Below are 25,717 nucleotides of genomic sequence, written 5' to 3' on the forward strand. Positions count from 1 at the left end.
GGCAAATGTATTTTTGCGAACCCCTGTATCATGTTGTGAGCGTGTGCACAGCGACCCCCTGTATCATGTTGTGAGCGTGTGCACAGTAGGAGTTTGCTCCCCAGAAAGTGTGTATATATAGAGACTGTGCAAAACTTGATAATGAAGGTAAATTGGAAAGTGTCGTAAAACTGAATTTTCTGTCTGAATCATAAAAAGTTTATTTTGACTTGAGTGTTGACTTGATTATTTTTGCAGGGCTTTTCAATAAAACTCAAACATACACTTTTATGTTTTAAGATTTGTTTCTAAATCCCATATGTACTGAACATAAAAAAGTGAATTTTAAACAAAGATTTACATATGACTTTGGTGACTTACCAATCTGTGTTTGTGTGTTCCTTTACTTGTTTCTTTTGACTAAATTCTGTACATTTTTTGCTGGACCTGACAGATGGAACAAGCTCCTGAGGCTGTTTTTTCTTTTTATCTGTAATATAATTAATATTAATATTGAATCCCATTTGGAAAGACAGCTGACACTCAGAAAAGTGTTTAAAACATATCTCAGACATGGACAGAAGGTTGAAACATTTGGTAAGCCTGACTTGAAACAGCTTCCACACTAGCTGGCAGAGACAATCAGCCTTCACACTGTATAATTCTAGAGAAAGCCTAGATCATCTCTACCAGCTAGGGTAATTCACTGTTAAAGGGACATATAACACTAAATAAATGCAAGATAGAATGATGCATTCAAAGAAAAGATTAGTTTGAGAACAACACACAGATGTATTTTTTAAAGTTTCATTAGTTATATTGACAACAATAAGTGTAAAGTTTTAGTGTCTATAAAACAATGGGAGCTGCCATTTTGTAACATAGGGTACCTTCCCTTTGGTGGCCAATTAGGGACAGTTATAAATAGGTCACTAGTGTGTGCAGCCAATGGCTGTGTGAAATATAACAGTGTTCTGCACTTCCATTTCTAACAGGAACTGAAAAGCTCACAATTTCAGAATGTAATTACAGGAAAAGGGGACAAAATAAATTATGAAAGTATATTGCAGAGTTTTGTTTATCATTTTATATTACCATCTCAAAGTGTTTAATGTCCCTTTAAAGGGAAATACAACCCAATTTTCTTTCTTTCATGATTCAGAGTATGTAATTTTTAACAACTTTCAAATGAACTTCTATTATCAAATCAGTTTTTTTCTTTATGTATACTTTGATGAAGGAGCAGCAATACACTACTGGGAACTAGCTGAATATATTAGGTGAACCAGGGGCAAGAGGCATAAGTGTGCAATAACCAATCAGCAGCTACCTCCTGGTAGTGCATTGTTGCTCCTGAGCCTACCTAGGCATACATTTCAAGTAAGGATACCTGGAGAATAAAACATATTAGATAATTTAAGAAAATTAGCAAATAGTTTAAAATCACATGCTTTGTCTGAATCATAAAAGAAAAAGTTTGTTTCATGTTCCCTTAAGAAAGTCTTCCATGAAGGAAGTAGACTATTAGCGCTGCAGAACCTTTGGCGATCTACAAATACCTGATAATAATAATAGCACTTTTATTTATATATAATGGAAGAAAATCAGTCCTTAAATAGACAGTGTAGTCAAAATAAAACTTTCATGATTCAGATAGGGCATGCAATTTTAAACAACTTTCCATTTTACTTTTATCATCAAATTTGATTTGTTCTCTTTATATTCTTTGTTGAAAGCTAAACCTAGGTTGGCTCATACGCTAAATTTCTAAGCCCTTGAAGGCTGCCTCTTATCTCAGTGTATTTTCACAGTTTTTAACAACTAGACAGTGCTAGTTCACTTGTGCCATATAGATAAGATTGTGCTCACTCCCGTAGAGTTTTTTATGAGTCAGCACTGAGTTGTTAAAATGCAAGTCTGTCCAAATAACTGAGATAAGGGGTCAGTTTGCAGAGGCTTAGATACAAGGTAATTACAGAGGTAAAAAGTATATTTATATAACTGTGTTGGTTATGCAAAACTGCGGAATGGGTAATAAAGTGATTAGCTATCTTTTTAAACAATAACAATTCTGGAGTAGACTGTCCCTTTAAAGGAATATACAAGTGCAAAAAGAAAATGCTGTAATGTGTTAAGAGTACTTTATTATTGCACTATTGCTTGCATGTAACTATGTTTAACCCCTGTAAAGGGATTACATACATAGTTAAAGTCAGCGCAAGAGCAGAAATATGAACTACTGGGACCTAGTCGAACACATCTGGTAAGCCAATGACATGAGGTATATTTACGTAGTCACTAACCACCAGTTCACTGTCAGTACTGTATTGTTCCTACTGAGTCTACCAATATTGAAGGATACCAAGAGAACAAATCATGAATGTTTCATTTAGAGTTTTATGTTCTTTTAAATTTCCAGTATAAAACATTGCTTGCTAAAATGTCACAACTTTTTTCAGCAATATAAAATGCATCACAATATTCATAATTAATATATAAAGTTCTGAATATGTTTAATTTGAATCTGAAATTCAGCTACTAATTTTAACTTTATTTAACATTTATAAGTCATTTGTTTTATTGTAGATAATTCATGCGAAAGAAGAATTGCACGAGAAGGCATACTTTTAAATGCACATAAAAATAATGACATTCAGAATTAAAATTTTATGATTCAGATGTAGCTTGCAATTACAAAGAAAAAAAAAGTTCAATTTACTTCTGCTATCAAATTTAGTTTGTTCTCTTGGTATACTTAGTTGAATAGCATACTTATATAGGCTCCTAAGCATGTACATTGCAAATACTGCTGCAGAATAGTGCTTAAAACACATGCACACACCTGAGTATACCTTGGTAAGTTGTTCATAGGAGGATACCAAGAGAGTGAAGTACTCAAAGTGGAAGAGGAAGAGAACAGCACAGTGTATGAGGAATGCACGCAAGACCTGAGGACATTGCCAAGTCCCCCAACAGTCAAAGTAGATAAAGGATAGTCCCCAGCAGACAATAGGTGAATTCAGGCAATTTATTCACACAAAAATAGCAACGTTTCGGGGTTGCAGCCCCTTATTCATGCTTAAAGGGACATTAAACACTAAATACATGCTAGATAGAATGATGCATTCAAAGAAAAGATTAGTCCATGACTAACATGTAGATGTATTTTTCAAAGCTTCATTAGTTGTTTAAAAAGTGACAAAATAAGTGTAAATTTTTAGTGTCTATAAAACACTGGGAGCTGCCATGTTGTAACTTGTGTTACCTTCTCTGCTGTGGCCAATTAGGGACAGTTATACATAGGTCATTAGAGTATGCAGCCAATGGTTGTGCTGGATTTAACAGTGTTCTGCACTTCCATTTCTAACAGGAACTGAAAAGCTCACAATTTCAGAATGGAATTACAGGCAAAGAGGACAAAATAAATAATGAAAGTATATTGCAGAGCTGTTTTATATATATAATTTATCATTTTATATTACCATCTCAAAGTGTTTAATGTCCCTTTAACACTATTACATTAACAGAGTGGCTTTTAAATGTTTTCAATTTGGCGCCATTGCGCCAGAAATGGAGACTTAGCTCCCTCTAGTGGCAACTAAAGGATATTTCATCCGTAGTTATGCAAAAATGCCCTTAAAAAATTAATTAAAAACTGTTATATGATGCTGTATGGAAAACCATTATGTTAGAAAGAAATGCATAACAACTGTAGCAATTATTAAAAGAAACAGGACAGGTCATAATCCCTATTAAGGCCCCTAGGTTTTAATGTTTCCAATATGTGGTCCACCACATCTCTCTTTGCTTCAAGAGGCTCTCCCTGTCTATACCACTCCTGTTGGGTTCAATATGATCTATAATCTGCCACCTAAGCTGGCTAATACTATGCCCTTTTTCCAGGAAGTGACCAGAGAGGGGAGCCTCTAAGTCTAAGTTCTTACATCTAATATTAGATTGATGTTGGCTCATGCGATCCCTGGCCTTACGGGTCGTTTTCCCGATATAGACCATAGAACAGGGACACTTAATAAGGTAGACCACATGAGTAGTCTCGCAAGTAAAAAAAACCTTTTATGCTATACTTCTTTCCACTGTGTGGATGATGAAAATTGGCACCCTTAATAATGGAATTGCAGCTCATGCAATTTAAACAGGGAAAAGTCCCCATCCTTCTACTGCCTAAAACAGACTGTTTAAATTCTTTATTAGAACCTATATCCGTTCTTATAAGGTGATCTCTAAGACTCTTCACCCTTTTATGGACCATGAGTGGAGGATCCCTGAATTGCACTATATCTTTATTACATCCCTTAAGGGGAATTACATCCCCTTTGGCGAATGAGCTTAGCAATTTTTCCACTTAAAGGATTATACTGACTTATGGATACCATCCTGTTATCGTTAGTTTTAGATGTTTTAGTAGCGATCTTGTCTAAAGTGTCTATAGTGTTGTCTAATAATTTACGTGGGTAACCCCTATCTGTGAATTTTGTTGTCATTTCTTTCAATCTGGTTGTTTGTCTATCCTTGTTACTTACAATTCTGTTAACCCTGAGGAACTGGCTTCTGGGTAATGAATCCACCAATGTCCTAGGGTAAAAACTGCTATACTGTAGAAGATTATTTTTGAATATAGTGGATTCCTCACTATAATTCCAGGACCTTCACCTCAGAGTTCAACTCTCCTACAAACTGCATCAGGGATTCCACGTCTCCCCACCATAAGCCAAATATATTGTCTATATACCGCCACCAGGTGGCTCCATATTGTCTAAATAGTTTGTTTTGATAGACGATGCTTTCCTCCACCTCATTCATAGAGAGGTTGGCGTATGATGGGGCCACGTTGGAACCCATGGCAGTCCCCTTGGTTTGCACATACCATTGGTCCTGAAAAAGCAAATAGTTCCAATATAAGATAAGGCTAAGTAGCTCCTCAATGAAGACAACCTGTTCCTGACTATACCTCTTGTTCACCAATAGGTTTTTCTTAATAACCCCTATAGCAGTTTCATGCTTGATAGAGGTATATAAACTTCTGACATCCATGGTGAACAAGAGGTAGTTGTCACTAGGGAACTCAAGTGCTTTAGCTTTTTCCAAAAAATGGTTGGTATCCTTGAGATAGCTCGCCATTTTAACCACCTCTGGCTGGAGAATCTTATCAATAAATTTTGAAATATTGGTGTAGATGGAGTCTACACTAGAGACTATTGGCCTGCCTGGCGGTTTCTGGCTATCTTTATGGACCGTGGGGACTGTATAGAAAATAGGGTTACGTGGGGAAGTAACATATAGAAAATACATTAGTTTTGTATCTATAATGCCGATATCTAGGGCTCTCTGTAAAATAGTCATGATTTCCTTTTGTATGTTGACCAAGGGATTACTTTTTAATGTTTTATAGGTACTGCTGTCTCCCAATTGGGACAGTATCTCCTGAACATAATAAAATATATCTAAAATAACAGTGGCCCCTCCCTTGTCAGCCCCCTTAAAGATAACTTTACAGTTTTTCTTCAAACCCTCCAAAGTATTAGTCATCCCTAGAGAAATTGGTTAGATTGATTCTGTTGCCTTTATGCCACACTTTAGTATGGTCCTTGTTTTTATACTCATCCTTAAGGCGAACAACCCCATTCTGAATTAAATTAATGAATGTGTTAACGCTATGGTTATTAATATTGGGGTTAAATGTGCCCTTTTTGCATAAGCCTAGATTTTGCAAAGACCACTCATTAGTAATCACACTCATATTAACAGAACAATTATCATTCTTGAACCATACTTTTACTTTAATATTACGATATAATTTCTGAAGATCCTTATCTATTTCAAAGAAGTCCATATTAAGGTATGGGCAATATGACAGTCCCTTATTTAACAAGTCAAGTTCTTTATCTGTTAAAGTGTATTCTGAGGTGTTAATTACAGTGTCATGCCCCTCTTCGTTTACCTCTGTACTGGCAATGCGGTGTACTAATGCCTTTTCGACACCTTCTTGCGCTCTGATCTGCGCACATTGTTTGCTGCTCCCATGGTGTTTGCGGCCCGCTCTGCAGTTCCGGCGTTCTCCTCGCCACTGGACGACTCCAAAGGGGAGGATCCTTGTGATGACGTCTCCGATGCACTGGAATCCCCTGTCGCTCCTCCATGACGTTGCTTACGCTGGTTGTATCTGCGTCTCCCCCTGGGTCCCTGTGCTCGTCGATTGCCATGGTTACCAGTACGCCAACGATAGACATTGCCTAGACGATAATCCTCCTTGTCTCTCTGAAATTTAGATCTCTTAGTTTCTTTAATGACCTTCTGTTCATCCTGTATTTTCAAATCGATCCTCTTCTCCATTTTTTCGAAATCTTCCATCAACATAGAGGTAAGCAGCTCCTCTCTATGTTTTTTGATGGTATCCTCCTGGATCCCCATTTCTCTTTGTAATGACTCAACCGTCCATACCATAAGGTCGTACGAGCACTTGTTGAGGATAGCTTCGAATTTGTCGCAGTATGTTTTATTGTTGTTTAACAAAGTGGGACAAGTACTCATTCGAAGGGCTCTTGGGATCCTTCTAACTCTGCAGTACTCCGCTAATGTAGTAGCGTGTAGCTCCAATTTCATCTGTTTCACTTTCAAAGCCTCATATTCCTTACTCACAGCTTCCCCAGGTGTTGGTCTTAAGAAATCCCTTGAACCCTTTGTAAGGGCTGTGATCCTCGCAGCATCAACATCAGTATAGGCAAACATAATGCTGCCATCAGTTCCTTGTGATTCATTATTGCCAGTCTGCATATTTATTTATCCTCTATGTGCAGGTTAACTCAGCAGTAGAATTTCTCAAAGTGGAAGAGGAAGAGAACAGCACAGTGTATGAGGAGTGCACGCAAGACCTGAGGACACTGCCAGGTCCCCCAACAGTCAAAGTAGATAAAGGATAGTCCCCAGCACACAATAGCAAAAAAATAAATAAAAAAGTTTCGGGGTTGCAGCCACTTATTCATGCTTAACACTATTACATTAACAGAGTGGCTTTTAAATGTTTTTTTCAATTTGGCCCCATTGCGCCAGGAATAGAGACAGCTCCCTCTAGTGGCAACTAACGGATATTTCATGCAAAAATGCCCTTATAATTACTACTTTATTATATTTATTCATTTAACTCAATCACTATATATTAGAAATTACTTCACACTTGAAAATAAATTAAAAAAATAATTAAAAACTGTTATATGATGCTGTATGGAAAACCATTATGTTAGAAAGAAATGCATAACAACTGTAGCAATTATTAAAAAGAAACAGGACAGGTCATAATCCCTATTAAGGCCCCTAGGTTTTAATGTTTCCAATATGTGGATCCACCACATCTCTCTTTGTTTCAAGAGGCTCTCCCTGTCTATACCACTCCTGTTGGGTTCAATATGGTGCCAAATTGAAAACATTTAAAAGCCACTCTGTTAATGTAATAGTGTTAAGCATGAATAAGGGGCTGCGACCCCGAAACATTGCTATTTTTATGTGATTAAATTGCCTGAATTTACCTATTGTGTGCTGGGGACTATCCTTTATCTACTAAGAAAGTGAAGTAAATGTGATAATAAAAGGAAATTTTATCTGAATGCTGAAAGTATAATTTTCACGTGCATGTCTTTTTAAGGGAATAAAGTATATATCTCAATTGTACTTAGTAAAATACAATCTTCGGAATAATATAATCTTCAGGACATTGTCATGATACGTTCATGAGGATTAGTTAATACCTGGATTAGCTACCCAGCAGAGGTGGTATATCTCAGCATTGCCAGGTTAATCTTAACTTCTCTTTCTTTGTGTAAAATCTGTGTTTGTTCAGGAATGCTGTGGTCTTAAGACTCCCCTCCCCCCTTTCTCTTGTTCAATGGTTTGCCTTTTATAGAATGTTTACAGAATTGTAAATTAAAGCAAGGGCGGTGGTCTTGACAAGACAAAGAAAACACTGAGATATAATTGTATGTAGCACAAAACTTAGGCAGAACTAGCCTGGGACAAGAAGCAGTTAACATCTAAAGGAGTTCTCCACAAACCTACTGGAATCTGGATAATAATTATATAGGTATTGTGTTTTATTTTATTTCCTATTTTATTTCAAATCATTGTATCTTTGCACTTATTCTTCTTTTTCCAAGACACCCTTAATTCAGAATTCTTGGTGGTGGCAGCATTGATAACCTGGGTGGTGTAGGCAGGATTTGGGGGTTAATTTGGTGTCCCTTTCAGGTCCTGTGTAGAGTTAAAGGTAAGGGAACCAGAGGTTTATTGCTATTAACCCCTTCATGCCCACACCCTTCCCATTGTGACAGTTGGGTGGAAAGGCCTAATCGTCACAGACATGTTTGTAATACATCACTGACAGACTGGTTTTAGTAAAGCAGTAGTTGGTGCAAAAGGCTCACTAGTTTACCAGCACAAGTCAGATTACTTCTGTACTATATCCCCAAAACATTTGTATTTGCTTAAGGGACATTTAACACTTTGAGATGGTAATATAAAACGCGTGCACGGGGTGGATGCGGGTGGGAACGGCTACACTACAGAAAACACTTGAAAATAAAAGTTGGGTAAAAATTAATAATTGGAAAAATCGAAGTGATCTGGGAGGTGGAGGGGGGTTGTTCTTTGGGGGCGGGAAGCTACACTTCAGAAAAAAAAACAAATTTTTTTTTGCAGAAACTGGGTACTGCCAGTACCCAAGATGGCTCCCAGTAAGGTAGAGGGGGAGGGTTAGAGAGCTGTTTGGGGGGTTTCAGGGAGGTCGGGGGCTAAGGGGCAAATTCTACACATCAGCATATGTAAATATGCTAAAAAAAATATATATTTTTTAAAAATACCTTTTATTTTAGTAATGGCAGACTTTCTGCCAGTACTTAAGATGGCGGGGACAATTGTGGGGTGGGGGAGGGAAGAGCACTGTTTAGGAGGGATCAGGGGGTCTGATGTGTCAGGTGGGAGGCTGATCTCTACACTAAAGCTAAAATTAACCCTGCAAGCTCCCTACAAGCTACCTAATTAACCCCTTCACTGCTAGCCATAATACACGTGTGATGCGCAGCGGCATTTTGTGGCCTTCTAATTACCAAAAAGCAACGCCAAAGCCATATATGTCTGCTATTTATGAACAAAGGGGATCCCAGAGCAGCATGTACAACCATTTGTGCCATAATTGCACAGCCTGTTTGTAAATAATTTCAGTGAGAAATCTAAAGTTTGTGAAAAAGTGAACGATTTTTTTTTATTTGATCGCATTTGGCTGGGAAATGGTGGCATGAAATATACCAAAATAGGCCTAGATCAATACATTGGGTTGTCTACTACACTACACTAAAGCTAAACTTAACCCTACAAGCTCCCTACAAGCTCCCTAATTAACCCCTTCACTGCTGGGCATAATACATGTGTTGTGCGCAGTGGCATTTAGTGGCCTTCTAATTACCAAAAAGCAATACCAAAGCCATATATGTCTGCTATTTATGAAGAAAGGGGATCCCAGAGAAGCTTTTACAACCATTTGTGCCATAATTGCACAGCCTGTTTGTAAATAATTTCAGTGAGAAACCTAAAATTGTGAAAAAGTGAACGATTTTTTTTATTTGATCGCATTTGGCGGTGAAATGGTGGGATGAAATATACCAAGATGGGCCTAGATCCATTCTTGGGGTTGTCTACTACACTAAACTAAAGCTAAAATTAACCCTAGAAGCTCCCTACATGCTCCCTAATTAACCCATTCACTGCTGGGCATAATACACGTGTGGTGCGCAGTGGCATTTAGCGGCCTTCTAATTGCCAAAAAAAAATGCCAAAGCCATATATGTCTGCTATTTATGAACAAAGGGGATCCCAGAGAAGCATTTACAACCATTTGTGCCACAATTGCACACGTTGTTTGCAAATAATTTCAGTGAGAAACCTAAAGTTTGTGAAAAAAAATGTGAAAAAGTGAACAATTTTTTTTATTTGATCTCATTTGGCGGTGAAATGGTGGCATGAAATATACCAAAATGGACCTAGATCAATACTTTGGGATGTCTTCTAAAAAAAAATATGTACATGTCAATGGATATTCAGGGATTCCTAAAAGATATCAGTGTCCCAATGTAACTAGCGCTAATTTTGAAAAAAAGTGGTTTGGAAATAGTAAAGTGTAACTTGTATTTATGGCCCTATAACTTGCAAAAAAGCAAAGAACATGTAAACATTGGGTATTTCTAAACTCAGGACAAAATTTAGAAACTATTTAGCATGGGTGTTTTTTGGTGTTTGTAGATGTGTAACAGATTTTGGGGGTCAAAGTTAGAAAAAGTGTGTTTTTTTCCATTTTTTTTTCTCATATTTTATAATATTTTTTTATAGCAAATTATAAGATATGATGCAAATAATGATATCTTGAGAAAGTCCATTTAATGGCGAGAAAAACGGTATATAATATGTGTGGGTACCGTAAATGAGTAAGAGGAAAATTACAGCTAAACACAAACACCGCAAAAATGTAAAAATAGCCTTGGTCCCAAACGGACAGAAAATAGAAAAGTGCTGTGGTCATTAAAGGGTTAAACAGCTAATGACACTTTAAAAAATACATCTGTGTGTTATTCTCAAACTAATATTTTCTTTGAATGCATCATTATATCTAGTATTTATTTAGTGTTTAATGCCCCTTTAATCTCTCCTAATTAAAGTAAATCTGGCTAGCTAAAACTTCTTAACTTTACAGCTTACGACAAGCCTGCCATTTATGGTCACTGAATGCTACCAGAAATCATTATTATGACTCTCTAATTAATCTCATAATGTCTAATTAAAATATAAATAAATCAGAAAAAACAACAACATTCCAACTTCTTATCTTTCCTTTGCCTTTTCAGAGAAGCACAGCTCCATAGCTGCCTCCAACATTTTGTGCGCTCTCTCTTCTGCTTCTTCTTGCTAGTTCAGATATTTTAAATCTATTACATTAAAGTGAAGGTAAACTTTGGTGAATGAAATCCGTTTTTTTAAAAATACTATTAAAAACAAAGCAGCCGTTTTGATTAAAGGGATAGTATAGTCAAAATTAAATTTTCACGATTCAGATAGAGCATGCAATTTTAAGCAACTTTCTAATTTACTCCTATTATCAATTTTTCTTTGTTCTCTTGCTATCTTTATTTGAAAGTAAGCTTAGAAGCCAGCCCATTTTTCATTCAGCACCTGGGTAGTGCTTGCTGATTGGGTGGCTACATTTAGACACTAATCAGAAAGTGCTACCTAGGTGCTGAACCAAAAATGGGCCAGCTCCTATGCTTACATTCTTGATTTTCAAATCAAGATACCAAGAGAATGAAGAAAATTTGATGATAGCAGCAAATTAGAAAGTTGTTTAAAATTGCCTGCTCTATCTGAATCATGAAAGTTTAATTTTGACTTTCCTATCCCTTTAAAAACTTACCTTTTTTTCTATTCACAGCTACAGCAGTTTACCCCTCCTGGAATCCTCTCTTCACACCTCAGCAATGAATAATCCTGCTTCCTCCAATCACAGCTTTCCCCCCAGGGTGGTTATTGCCTGAGGTTATGCTGTGATTGGAGGAAGCCGGATTAGTCATTGCTGAGGTGTGAAGAGAGAATTTCCAGGAGGGGTAAACTGCTGTAGCTGTGAAAAGGAAAAAACATAATTTATGTAAGAATTTACCTGATAAATTCATTTCTTTCATATTGGCAAGAGTCCATGAGCTAGTGACATATGGGATATACAATCCTACCAGGAGGGGCAAAGTTTCCCAAACCTCAAAATGCCTATAAATACACCCCTCACCACACCCACAATTCAGTTTAACGAATAGCCAAGCAGTGGGGTGATAAAGAAAGGAGTAGAAAGCATCAACAAAGGAAATTTGGAAATAATTGTGCTTTATACAAAAAATCATAACCACCATAAAAAGGGTGGGCCTCATGGACTCTTGCCAATATGAAAGAAATGAATTTATCAGGTAAATTCTTACATAAATTATGTTTTCTTTCATGTAATTGGCAAGAGTCCATGAGCTAGTGACATATGGGATATCAATACCCAAGATGTGGAGTCTTCCACTCAAGAGTCACTAGAGAGGTAGGGAAATAAAACAAAAACAGCCATATTCCGCTGAGAAAATAATCCACAACCCAAAAATAAGTTTATTTTCACTTTTGAAAGAAAAAAACTTAAATCAAAAAGCAGAAGAATCAAACTGAAACAGCTGCCTGAAGAACTTTTCTACCAAAAACTGCTTCCGAAGAAGCAAATACATCAAAATGGTAGAATTTAGTAAATGTATGCAAAGAGGACCAAGTGGCTGCTTTGCAAATCTGATCAACTGAAGCTTCATTCTTAAAAGCCCATGAAGTGGAGACTGATCTAGTAGAACGAGCTGTAATTCTCTGAGGCGGGGTTTGACCCGACTCCAAATAAGCTTGATGAATCAAAAGTTTCAACCAAGAAGCCAAGGAAATAGCAGAAGCTTTCTGACCTTTCCTAGGACCAGAAAATAAAACAAATAGACTAGAAGTCTTTCTGAAATTTTTAGTAGCTTCCACATAATATTTCAAAGCTCTTACCACATCCAAAGAATGTAAGGTTCTCTCCAAAGAATTCTTAGGATTAGGACATAAAGAAGGGACAACAATTTCTCTACTAATGTTGTTAGAATTCACAACCTTAGGTAAAAATTGAAAAGAAGTCCGCAAAACTGCCTTATCCTGATGAAAAATCAGAAAAGGAGACTCACAAGAAAGAGCAGATAGCTCAGAAACTCTTCTAGCAGAAGAGATAGCCAAAAGGAACAACACTTTCCAAGAAAGTAGTTTAATGTCCAAAGAATGCATAGGTTCAAATGGAGGAGCCTGTAAAGCCCTCAGAACCAAATTAAGACTCCAAGAAGGAGAAATTGACTTAATGACAGGCTTAATACGAACTAAAGCCTGTACAAAACAGTGTATATCAGGAAGTATAGCAATCTTTCTGTGAAATAAAACAGAAAGAGCGGAGATTTGTCCTTTCAAGGGACTTGCAGAGAAAACCCTTATCCAAACCATCCTGAAGAAACTGCAAAATTCTAGGAATTCTAAAAGAATGCCAGGAGAATTTATGAGAACACCATGAAATGTAAGTCTTCCAAACTCTATAATAAATCTTTCTAGAGACAGATTTACGAACTTGTAACATAGTATTAATCAGTGAATCAGAGAAACCTCTATGACTTAGAACTAAGCGTTCAATTTCCATACCTTCAAATTTAATGATTTGAGATCCTGATGGAAAAATGGACCTTGAGATAGTAGGTCCGGCCATAACGGAAGTGGCCAAGGTGGGCAACTGGACATCCGAACCAGATCCGCATACCAAAACCTGTGTGGCCATGCTGGAGCCACCAGCAACACAAAAGACTGTTCCATGATGATTTTGGAAATCACTTTTGGAAGGAGAACTAGAGGCGGGAAGATGTAAGCAGGTTGATAACACCAAGGAAGTGTCAGTGCATCCACTGCTTCCGCCTGAACATCCCTGGACCTGGACAGGTATCTGGGAAGTTTCCTGTTTAGATGAGAGGCCATGAGATCTATCTCTGGAAGCCCCCACATCTGAACAATCTGAGAAAACACATCTGGATGGAGAGACCACTCCCCTGGATGTAAAGTCTGGCGGCTGAGATAATCCGCCTCCCAATTGTCTACACCTGGGATATGCACCGCAGAGATTAGACAGGAGCTGGATTCCGCCCAAGCAAGTATCCGAGATACTTCTTTCATAGCTTGGGGACTGTGAGTCCCACCCTGATGATTGACATAAGCCACAGTTGTGATATTGTCTGTCTGAAAACAAATGAATGGTTCTCTCTTTAGTAGAGGCCAGAACTGAAGAGATCTGAGAATTGCACGGAGTTCTAAAATATTTATTGGTAATCTCGCCTCTTGAGATTTCCAAACCCCTTGTGCTGTCAGAGACCCCCAAACAGCTCCCCAACCTGAAAGACTCGCATCTGTTGTGATCACAGTCCAGGTTGGGCAAACAAAAGAAGCCCCTTGAACCAAAGGATGTTGATCTATCCACCATGTCAGAGAGTGTCGTACATTGGGATTCAAGGATATTAATTGTGATATCTTTGTATAATCCCTGCACCATTGATTCAGCATACAAAGCTGTAGAGGTCTCATGTGAAAACATGCAAAGGGGATCGCGTCCGATGCTGCAGTCATGAGACCTAAAACTTCCATGCACATAGCCACTGAAGGGAATGACTGAGACTGAAGGAGCCGACATGCTGCGACCAATTTTAAACGTCTCTTGTCTGTTAGAGACAGAGTCATGGACACTGAATCTATCTGGAAGCCTAAAAAGGTGACCCTTGTCTGAGGAATCAAGAAACTTTTTGGTAAATTGATCCTCCAACCATGTTTCCGAAGAAACAACACTAGTTGATTCGTGTGAGATTCTGCAGTATGTAAAGACTGAGCTAGTACCAAGATATCGTCCAAATAAGGAAACACCGCAATACCCTGTTCTCTTATTACAGATAGTAGGGCACCCAGAACCTTTGAAAAGATTCTTGGAGCTGTTGCTAGGCCAAATGGAAGAGCAACAAATTGGTAATGCTTGTCTAGAAAAGAGAATCTCAGAAACTGATAGTGTTCTGGATGAATCGGAATATGAAGGTATGCATCCTGCAAGTCTATTGTGGACATATAATGTCCTTGCTGAACAAAAGGCAAAATAGTCCTTATAGTCACCATCTTGAAAGTTGGTACTCTTACATAACGATTCAAAATTTTCAGATCCAGAACTGGTCTGAACAAATTTTCTTTCTTTGGTACAATGAATAGGTTTGAATAAAACCCCAAACCTTGTTCCTGAGGAGGAACTGGCATGATTACCCCTGAAGACTCCAGGTCTGAAAAACACTTAAGAAAAGCCTGAGCTTTTACTGGATTTACAGGGATGTGTGAGAGAAAAAATCTTCTCACAGGAGGTCTTACTTTGAATCCTATTCAATACCCTTGAGAGACAATGCTCTGAATCCAATGATTTTGGACAGATTTTATCCAAAAATCCTTGAAAAACCTTAATCTGCCCCCTACCAGCTGAGCTGGAATGAGGGCCGCACCTTCATGCGGACTTAGGGGCAGACTTTGGTTTCCTAAATGGCTTGGATTTATTACAATTTGAGGAAGGCTTCCAACTGGAAGCAGATTCCTTGGGAGGAGGATTGAGTTTTTGTTCCTTATTCTGACGAAAAAAACGAAAACGGTTAGAAGCCTTAGATTTACCCTTAGTTTTTTTATCCTGAGGCAAAAAAACTCCTTTTCCTCCAGTAATAGTTGAAATAATAGAATCCAACTGAGAACCAAATAAATTATTACCTTGGAAAGAAAGAGATAGTAATCTAGATTTAGATGTCATATCAGCATTCCAAGATTTAAGCCACAAAGCTCTTCTAGCTAATACAGCTAAAGACATGGATCTAACATCAATTTTGATAATATCAAAAATGGCATCACAAATAAAATGATTAGCATGTTGCAGTAAGCGAACAATGCTAGATATGTCAGAATCCAATTCATGTTGCGCTAAATTTTCCAACCAAAAAGTTGATGCAGCCGCAACATCACCTAAAGAAATAGCAGGTCTGAGAAGATGACCTGAATATAAATAGGCCTTCCTTAGATAAGATTCAAGCTTCCTATTTAAAGGATCCTTAAAGGAAGTGCTATCTTCCATAGGAATAGTTGTACGTTTAGCAAGAGTAGAAATAGCCCCATCAACTTTGGGGATCTTTTCCCAAAACTCTATAGATTTTGCTGGTAAAGGATACAATCTCTTAAACCTTGACGAAGGAATAAAGGAAGTACCTGGCTTATTCCATTCCCTAGAAATCATATCAGAAATAGCTTCAGGAATGGGAAAAACACCTGGGGAAACCACAGGAGGTTTAAAAACAGCATTTAAATGTTTATTAGACTGAACGTCAATAGGACTGGTTACCTCAATATCCAAAGTAATTAACACTTCTTTTAATAAAGAACACATATACTCTATTTTAAATAAATAAGTAGATTTGTCAGTGTCAATATCTGAGGAAGGATCTTCTGTTTCAGACAGATCCTCATCAAAAGAGGATGAATTATTATGTTGTTGGTCATTTGAAATTTCATCAGCTAAATGAGAAGTTTTAAAAGACCTTTTACGTTTATTAGAAGGTGGAAATGCAGACAAAGCCTTCATAATAGATTCAGAAACAAATTCTTTAAAATTTACAGGTATATCATGCACATTAGAAGTTGAAGGAACTGCAACTGGCAATGTACTATTACTGATAGAAACACTATCTGCATGTAAAAGTTTATCATGACAACTATTACAAATGACATTTGGTGGAATAATTTCTACAATTTTACAACAAATGCACTTAGCTTTTGTAGAACCCATGTCAGGCAGCAATGTTCCAGCAGAAACTTCAGAGGCAGGATCAGATTGGGACATCTTGCTCAATGTAAGAGAAAAAACAACATATAAAGCAAAATTATCTATTTCCTTAAATGACAGTTTCAGGAATGGGAAAAAATGCAAAAGCATAGGCCTCTTGATAGAAAGGAAAGCAGGAGGCAAACAACAATGGGGTATTGAAATAATGAAGAAAAAATTGGCGCCAAGTATGACGCACAACGTAACGTAACGCCAAAAATGACCGGAAATGACACACTTGCGTCACTAATGACGCTGCCGTGTGAAAGGTCTTGACGTCACGTATGACGCTGGAAATGACGAAGTTGCGTCAAAAACGTAATTTCCCGCGCCAAAAATGACGTAATAAATAACATTTGACGCACCCGCGGGCCTAATACCCGCAAATGCAAAAAGTAGTCAAATTGAAAAAGACTAAACCCCAGGTAAGAAATAAATTTCTTAAAGTGTTTATATTCCCAAATATGAAACTGACAGTCTGCAGAAGGAAATACATGAACCTGACTCATGGCAAATATAAGTACAATACATATATTTAGAACTTTATATAAATGCATAAAGTGCCAAACCATAGCTGAGAGTGTCTTAAATAACTGAAAACAAACTTACCAAAAGACACCCATCCACATATAGCAGATAGCCAAACCAGTACTAAAACAGTTATTAGTAGAGGTAATGGTAAATTTGAGAGTATATCGTCGATCTGAAAAGGGAGGTAGGAGATGAATCTCTACGACCGATAACAGAGAACCCATGAAAAAGACCCCCGTTAGAGAAATCATCGTATTCAATAGGTGATACTCCCTTCACGTCCCTCTGACATTCGCTGTACTCTGAGAGGAATCGGGCTTCAACAATGCTGAGAAGCGCATATCAACGTAGAAATCTTTGCACAAACTTACTTCACCACCTCCATAGGAGGCAAAGTTTGTAAAACTGAATTGTGGGTGTGGTGAGGGGTGTATTTATAGGCATTTTGAGGTTTGGGATACTTTGCCCCTCCTTGTAGGATTGTATATCCCATATGTCACTAGCTCATGGACTCTTGCCAATTACATGAAAGAAAAGGTAAGTTTTTATTCAAAATAGCTGCTTTGTAAACTTTGATGAATGAAAGTGCCCCTGTTTTTAATAGTATTTTTAAAAAACGGGCTTTGATTCACCAAAGTTTACCTTCACTTTAAAGATCTGTCTCTGCTAACTATGTCTATATGCTAAACATTAAAACCATCACTAACACATCATTCGAAGCACTATCATAGCTGAAAACATAATTTATGCTTACCTGATAAATTTATTTCTCTTGTAGTGTATCCAGTCCACGGATCATCCATTACTTGTGGGATATTCTCCTTCCCAACAGGAAGTTGCAAGAGGATCACCCACAGCAGAGCTGCTATATAGCTCCTCCCCTCACTGCCATATCCAGTCATTCGACCGAAACAAGACGAGAAAGGAGAAACCATAGGGTGCAGTGGTGACTGTAGTTTAATTAAAATTTAGACCTGCCTTAAAAGGACAGGGCGGGCCGTGGACTGGATACACTACAAGAGAAATACATTTATCAGGTAAGCATAAATTATGTTTTCTCTTGTTAAGTGTATCCAGTCCACAGATCATCCATTACTTGTGGGATACCAATACCAAAGCTAAAGTACACGGATGATGGGAGGGACAAGGCAGGAACTTAAACGGAAGGAACCACTGCCTGTAGAACCTTTCTCCCAAAAACAGCCTCCGAAGAAGCAAAAGTGTCAAATTTGTAAAATTTTGAAAAGGTGTGAAGCGAAGACCAAGTCGCAGCCTTGCAAATCTGTTCAACAGAGGCCTCATTTTTAAAGGCCCAGGTGGAAGCCACAGCTCTAGTAGAATGAGCTGTAATCCTTTCAGGGGGCTGCTGTCCAGCAGTCTCATAGGCTAAGCGTATTATGCTCCGAAGCCAAAAGGAGAGAGAGGTTGCCGAAGCTTTTTGACCTCTCCTCTGTCCAGAGTAAATGACAAACAGGGCAGATGTTTGACGAAAATCTTTAGTAGCCTGTAAGTAAAACTTCAAGGCACGGACTACGTCCAGATTATGCAAAAGACGTTCCTTCTTTGAAGAAGGATTAGGACACAATGATGGAACAACAATCTCTTGATTGATATTCCTGTTAGAAACCACCTTAGGTAAAAACCCAGGTTTGGTACGCAGAACTACCTTGTCTGAATGAAAAATCAGATAAGGAGAATCACAATGTAAGGCAGATAACTCAGAGACTCTTCGAGCCGAGGAAATAGCCATCAAAAACAGAACTTTCCAAGATAAAAGTTTAATATCAATGGAATGAAGGGGTTCAAAGGAACTCCCTGAAGAACTTTAAGAACCAAGTTTAAGCTCCACGGGGGAGCAACAGTTTTAAACACAGGCTTAATCCTAACCAAAGCCTGACAAAATGCCTGGACGTCTGGAACTTCTGCCAGACGCTTGTGCAAAAGAATAGACAGAGCAGAGATCTGTCCTTTTAAAGAACTAGCTGATAAGCCTTTGTCCAAACCCTCTTGGAGAAAGGACAATATCCTAGGAATCCTAACCTTACTCCATGAGTAACTCTTGGATTCACACCAATAAAGATATTTACGCCATATCTTATGGTAGATTTTCCTGGTGACAGGCTTCCGAGCCTGTATTAAGGTATCAATGACTGACTCGGAGAAGCCACGCCTTGATAGAATCAAGCGTTCAATCTCCATGCAGTCAGTCTCAGAGAAATTAGATTTGGATGATTGAAAGGACCTTGTATTAGAAGGTCCTGCATCAGAGGCAGAGTCCATGGTGGAAGAGATCACATGTCCACTAGGTCTGCATACCAGGTCCTGCGTGGCCACGCAGGCGCTATCAGAATCACTGATGCTCTCTCCTGTTTGATTTTGGCAATCAGTCGAGGGAGCAGAGGAAACGGTGGAAACACATAGGCCAGGTTGAAGAACCAAGGAGCTGCTAGAGCATCTATCAGCTTTGCTCCCGGGTCCCTGGACCTGGATCCATAACAAGGAAGCTTGGCGTTCTGGCGAGACGCCATGAGATCCAGTTCTGGTTTGCCCCAACGATGGACCAGTTGAGCAAACAGCTCCGGATGGAGTTCCCACTCCCCCGGATGAAAAGTCTGACGACTTAGAAAATCCGCCTCCCAGTTCTCTACGCCTGGGATGTGGATCGCTGACAGGTGGCAAGAGTGAGACTCTGCCCAGCGAATTATCTTTGAGACTTCTAACATCGCTAGGGAACTCCTGGTTCCCCCTTGATGGTTGATGTAAGCCACAGTCGTGATGTTGTCCGACTGAAATCTGATGAACCTCAGTGTTGCTAACTGAGGCCAAGCTAGAAGAGCCTTGAATATTGCTCTTAACTCCAGAATATTTATTGGGAGGAGTTTCTCCTCCTGAGTCCACGATCCCTGAGCCTTCAGGGAGTTCCAGACTGCGCCCCAACCTAGAAGGCTGGCATCTGTTGTTACAATCGTCCAATCTGGCCTGCGAAAGGTCATACCCTTGGACAGATGGACCCGAGAAAGCCACCAGAGAAGAGAATTTCTGGTCTCTTGATCCAGATTTAGTAGAGGGGACAAATCTGAGTAATCCCCATTCCACTGATTTAGCATGCATAATTGCAGCGGTCTGAGATGCAGGCGCGCAAATGGCACTATGTCCATTGCCGCTACCATTAAGCCGATTACTTCCATGCACTGAGCCACTGACGGGCGTGGAATGGAATGAAGGACACGGCAAGCATTTAGAAGTTTTGATAACCTGGACTCCGTCAGGTAAATTTTCATCTCTACAGAATCTATAAGAGTCCATAGGAAGGAGACTCTTGTGAGTGGTGATAGAGAACTCTTTTCCACATTCACTTTCCACCCATGCGACCTCAGAAATGCCAGAACTATCTCTGTATGAGACTTGGCAATTTGAAAGCTTGACGCCTGTATCAGGATGTTGTCTAGATACGGAGCCACCGCTATGCCTCGCGGTCTTAGAACCGCCAGAAGTGAGCCCAGAACCTTTGTAAAAATTCTCGGGGCAGTGGCCAACCCGAAGGGAAGAGCTACAAATTGGTAATGCCTGTCTAGAAAGGCAAACCTTAGGAACCGATGATGATCTTTGTGAATCGGTATGTGAAGGTAGGCATCCTCCACTGTGGTCATGTACTGACCCTCTTGGATCATGGGTAGGATGGTCCGAATAGTTTCCATTTTGAATGATGGAACTCTGAGGAAATTGTTTAAGATCTTTAGATCCAAGATTGGTCTGAAGGTTCCCTCTTTCTTGGGAACCACAAACAGATTTGAAAAAAATCCCTGTCCTTGTTCCGTCCGCGGAACTGGATGGATCACTCCCATTATTAGGTCGTCTTGCACACAGCTTAGGAATGCCTCTTTCTTTATCTGGTTTGCTGATAACCTTGAAAGATGAAATCTCACTTGTGGAGGAGAAGCTTTGAAGTCCAGAAGATATCCCTGAGATATGATCTCCAACGCCCAGGGATCCTGAACATCTCTTGCCCACGCCTGGGCGAAGAGAGAAAGTCTGCCCCCCACTAGATCCGTTTCCGGATAGGGGGGCGTTCCTTCATGCTGTCTTGGGGGCAGCAGCAGGCTTTCTGGCCTGCTTGCCCTTGTTCCAGATAGAAAGAATAAGAGGGCGCCAAAGCTAAAATCCCACCACACTTAGTCAAAAATGTATAAACAACAGAAGGCAAATTGATAACTTTACTTCACAATATTTAAAAATACAATTTATATAACAAATGGAAATATAATGTGTAAAAAGGGACGTCTCCCTTAATAAAAATAAATAAACTGGATTACCACCTTTAAAAAGATAAAAAGATAAAAAATATACTAAAGCTTGAAAAAATAGTCATATATTCGATGAGCGTCAGTGATCCAGCGAAATTGGCTACACTTTTAGTGAGTAGCTACACTTTTGTAACAATGTTCCTTATATAGGCTGATCAAGGAAAAAATGTGTTACTGTCCATCAGATAGTTACAACATAGAGAAGTTGTATTCTTATTTCTTGTATGACCCCCTGTGATGTGGTTCAAACAGTCATAATACACACCTTAGAGTCAAATTTGTGTTCCACGCTAAGTGCGGGCCTGCGGATTTCATCTTGCCTTCGGAATTAAAAATAACAACCAAGCACACAAGGAGTTCGGAGTGACAAGCAGTTTCCATACACGCTGACCGGGTTCAGCCCACGCAAGTAAAGAGCAACACAGCATTGGAGGATACCGCTTGCCTGGACATATCTCCGACAGTGTGAGTCTAAAAAGATAATAATCACTTTGAACTATTAATTGTGAGTACAATCAAATTTGACTCTAAGGTGTGTATTATGACTGTTTGAACCACATCACAGGGGGTCATACAAGAAATAAGAATACAACTTCTCTATGTTGTAACTATCTGATGGACAGTAACACATTTTTTCCTTAATCAGCCTATATAAGGAACATTGTTACAAAAGTGTAGCTACTCACTAAAAGTGTAGCCAATTTCGCTGGATCACTGACGCTCATCGAATATATGACTATATTTTTTCAAGCTTTAGTATATTTTTTATCTTTTTATCTTTTTAAAGGTGGTAATCCAGTTTATTTATTTTTATTAAGGGAGACGTCCCTTTTTACACATTATATTTCCATTTGTTATATAAATTGTATTTTTAAATATTGTGAAGTAAAGTTATCAATTTGCCTTCTGTTGTTTATACATTTTTGACTAAGTGTGGTGGGATCTTAGCTTTGGCGCCCTCTTATTCTTTCTATCTTGTTCTACTTGTGACAATCCTGGGGTGACTGTCTTAGAGTGGCTTAGGTCTCCTTTAGCTACTAGCGCTATATTTTTGCACTCACCTTGCCCTTGTTCCAGGACTGGTTAGGTTTCCAGGCCTGTCTGGAATGAGCAACAGTTCCCTCTTGTTTTGAAGCGGAGGAAGTTGATGCAGCTCCTGCCTTGAAATTTCGAAAGGCACGAAAATTAGACTGTTTGGCCTTTGATTTGGCCCTGTCCTGAGGAAGGGTATGACCCTTGCCTCCAGTAATGTCAGCAATAATTTCCTTCAAGCCAGGCCCGAATAAGGTCTGCCCCTTGAAAGGAATGTTGAGTAATTTAGACTTTGAAGTCACGTCAGCTGACCAGGATTTAAGCCATAGCGCCCTACGCGCCTGGATGGCGAATCCGGAATTCTTAGCCGTTAGTTTAGTCAAATGAACAATGGCATCAGAAACAAATGAGTTAGCTAGCTTAAGTGTTCTAAGCTTGTCAATAATTTCATTCAATGGAGCTGTCTGGATGGCCTTAAACCAGAATGCCGCCGCAGCAGTGACAGGCGCAATGCATGCAAGGGGCTGTAAAATAAAACCTTGTTGAATAAACATTTTCTTAAGGTAACCCTCCAATTTTTTTATCCATTGGATCTGAAAAAGCACAACTGTCCTCAACCGGGATAGTGGTACGCTTTGCTAAAGTAGAAACTGCTCCCTCCACCTTAGGGACCGTCTGCCATAAGTCCCGTGTAGTGGCGTCTATTGGAAACATTTTTCTAAATATAGGAGGTGGGGAAAAGGGCACACCGGGTCTATCCCACTCCTTGCTATTAATTTCTGTAAGCCTTTTAGGTATAGGAAAAACGTCAGTACACACCGGCACCGCATAGTATCTATCCAGCCTACACAATTTCTCTGGAATTGCAACTGTGTTACAGTCATTCAGAGCAGCTAATACCTCCCCAAGCAATACACGGAGGTTCTCAAGCTTAAATTTAAAATTAGAAATCTCTGAATCAGGTTTCCCTGAGTCAGAGATGTCACCCACAGACTGAAGCTCTCCGTCCTCATGTTCTGCATACTGTGACGCAGTATCAGACATGGCTCTAACAGAATTTGCGCGCTCTGTATCTCTCCTAACCCCAGAGCTCTTAATTCAGGCAATCTAGATAATACCTCTGACAGGGTATTATTCATGATTGCAGCCATGTCCTGCAAGGTAATCGCTATGGGCGTCCCTGATGTAATTGGCGCCATATTAGCGTGCGTCCCCTGAGCGGGAGGCGAAGGGTCTGACACGTGGGGAGAGTTAGTCGGCATAACTTCCCCCTCGACAGAACCCTCTGGTGATAATTCTTTTATAGATAAAGACTGATCTTTACTGTTTAAGGTGAAATCAATACATTTAGTACACATTCTCCTATGGGGCTCCACCATGGCTTTCAAACATAATGAACAAGTAGGTTCCTCTGTGTCAGACATGTTTAAACAGACTAGCAATGAGACTAGCAAGCTTGGAAAACACTTTAAAACAAGTTTACAAGCAATATAAAAAACGTTACTGCGCCTTTAAGAAACACAAATTTTCCCAAATTTTGAAATAACAGTGAAAAAATGCAGTTACACTAACAAAATTTTTACAGCGTATGTAATAAGTTAGCAGAGCATTGCACCCACTTGCAAATGGATGATTAACCCCTTAATACCAAAAACGGAATAACAAATGACAAAAACGTTTTTAAACAGTCACAACAACTGCCACAGCTCTACTGTGGCTTTTTACCTCCCTCAATACGACTTTTGAAGCCTTTTGAGCCCTTCAGAGAAGTCCTGGATCATGCAGGAAGAAGCTGGATATCTGTGTCTGTAATTTTTGCTGCGCAAAAAAACGCCAAAATAGGCCCACAACAGTGGGAAGCCTCAGGGAACTGTTTCTAGGCAAAATTCAAGCCAGCCATGTGGAAAAAAACTAGGCCCCAATAAGTTTTATCACCAAACATATGTAAAAAACGATTAAACATGCCAGCAAACGTTTTAAAATACACTTTTATAAGAGTATGTATCTCTATTAATAAGCCTGATACCAGTCGCTATCACTGCATTTAAGGCTTTACTTACATTACTTCGGTATCAGCAGCATTTTCTAGCAAATTCCATCCCTAGAAAAATATTTTAACTGCACATACCTTATTACAGGAAAACCTGCACTCTATTCCCCCTCTGAAGTTACCTCACTCCTCAGAATATGTGAGAACAGCAAAAGATCTTAGTTACTTCTGCTGAGATCATAGAAAACGCAGGCAGATTCTTCTTCTAAATACTGCCTGAGATAAACAGTACACTCCGGTACCATTTAAAAATAACAAACTTTTGATTGAAGAAATAAACTAAGTATAAAACACCACAGTCCTCCATCTTAGTTGAGAGTTGCAAGAGAATGACTGGATATGGCAGTGAGGGGAGGAGCTATATAGCAGCCCTGTTGGGAAGGAGAATATCCCACAAGTAATGGATGATCCGTGGACTGGATACACTTAACAAGAGAAATTTAATCTATGAGCAGGTAAGGAAACGTGTCTTACTGTATCCCGCAGATGTATTATTTCTTGTTATACTCTTTAAACATATCAAGATTTATATCTGTAAAACTATCACTTGTATATACCTCAACGCATCTCTGCACATCTCTCTCTTAGCTGTAAGCCTAAAGTTATTAGAAAAAAATATTTTGAAACATCTACCTAGTCAATATTCTGCAATGTAATTACTCCTGTGTCTACATACAGGCCTAATCCTCATGTGTAGTCTTTACTACTTGACACATGTAACCATGGATTCTTTAGAGCTAAATTACTTCATTATACATTAATCTCTCTCCAACGTTTACAATGTACAACAAACCTACATTTCTTCTGTCTAATCACAGTCTAGTTTTTCTATTGTAACTGACTATCATGATCACATTGGTGTATATGAAGGATAGTTACAACATTTTTACACTACTTAAAGGAACAGTCTAGTCAAAATTAAACTTTCATGATTCAGATAGGGAATGCAATTTAAAACAACTTTCCAATTCTCTTGGTATTCTTTGTTGAAAGCTAAAACTAGGTAGGCTCATATGCTACTGTCTAAAACCTTGAAGGCCGCCCCTTATTTCAATGCATTTGGCAGTTTTTCACAGCTAGAGGGTGTAAATTCATGTGTGTCAGATAACATAGTGACAACGCTCGTGGATTTACAAGTGAGGGCACTGATTGGCTAAATGCAAGTCTGTCAAAAGGGGACAGTCTGTAAAGGCTTAGATTCAATGTAATCACAGAGGTAAAAAGTATATTTATATAACCGTGTTGGTTATGCAAAACAGGGGAATGGGTAATAAAGAAATTATCTATCTTTTTAAACAATAACAATTCTGG

At 38.8% G+C, this 25,717-nt stretch overlaps 1 protein-coding gene across 1 annotated transcript in view; it reads right to left on the bottom strand.

Annotated features, from left to right (window-relative positions):
- The window catches only part of ZBBX (zinc finger B-box domain containing), a 508,142-nt gene that overhangs the window by 1,779 nt on the left and 480,646 nt on the right, over positions 1 to 25,717 (bottom strand). The window contains exon 20 of the mRNA XM_053711814.1: positions 361 to 469. Coding sequence (XP_053567789.1) covers positions 361 to 469 — 109 coding nt within the window. The remainder of the gene's footprint in view (positions 1 to 360; positions 470 to 25,717) is intronic.

The sequence above is a fragment of the Bombina bombina genome, chromosome 4 (genome assembly GCF_027579735.1).
Source record: "Bombina bombina isolate aBomBom1 chromosome 4, aBomBom1.pri, whole genome shotgun sequence".
Lineage (NCBI taxonomy): Eukaryota > Metazoa > Chordata > Amphibia > Anura > Bombinatoridae > Bombina > Bombina bombina.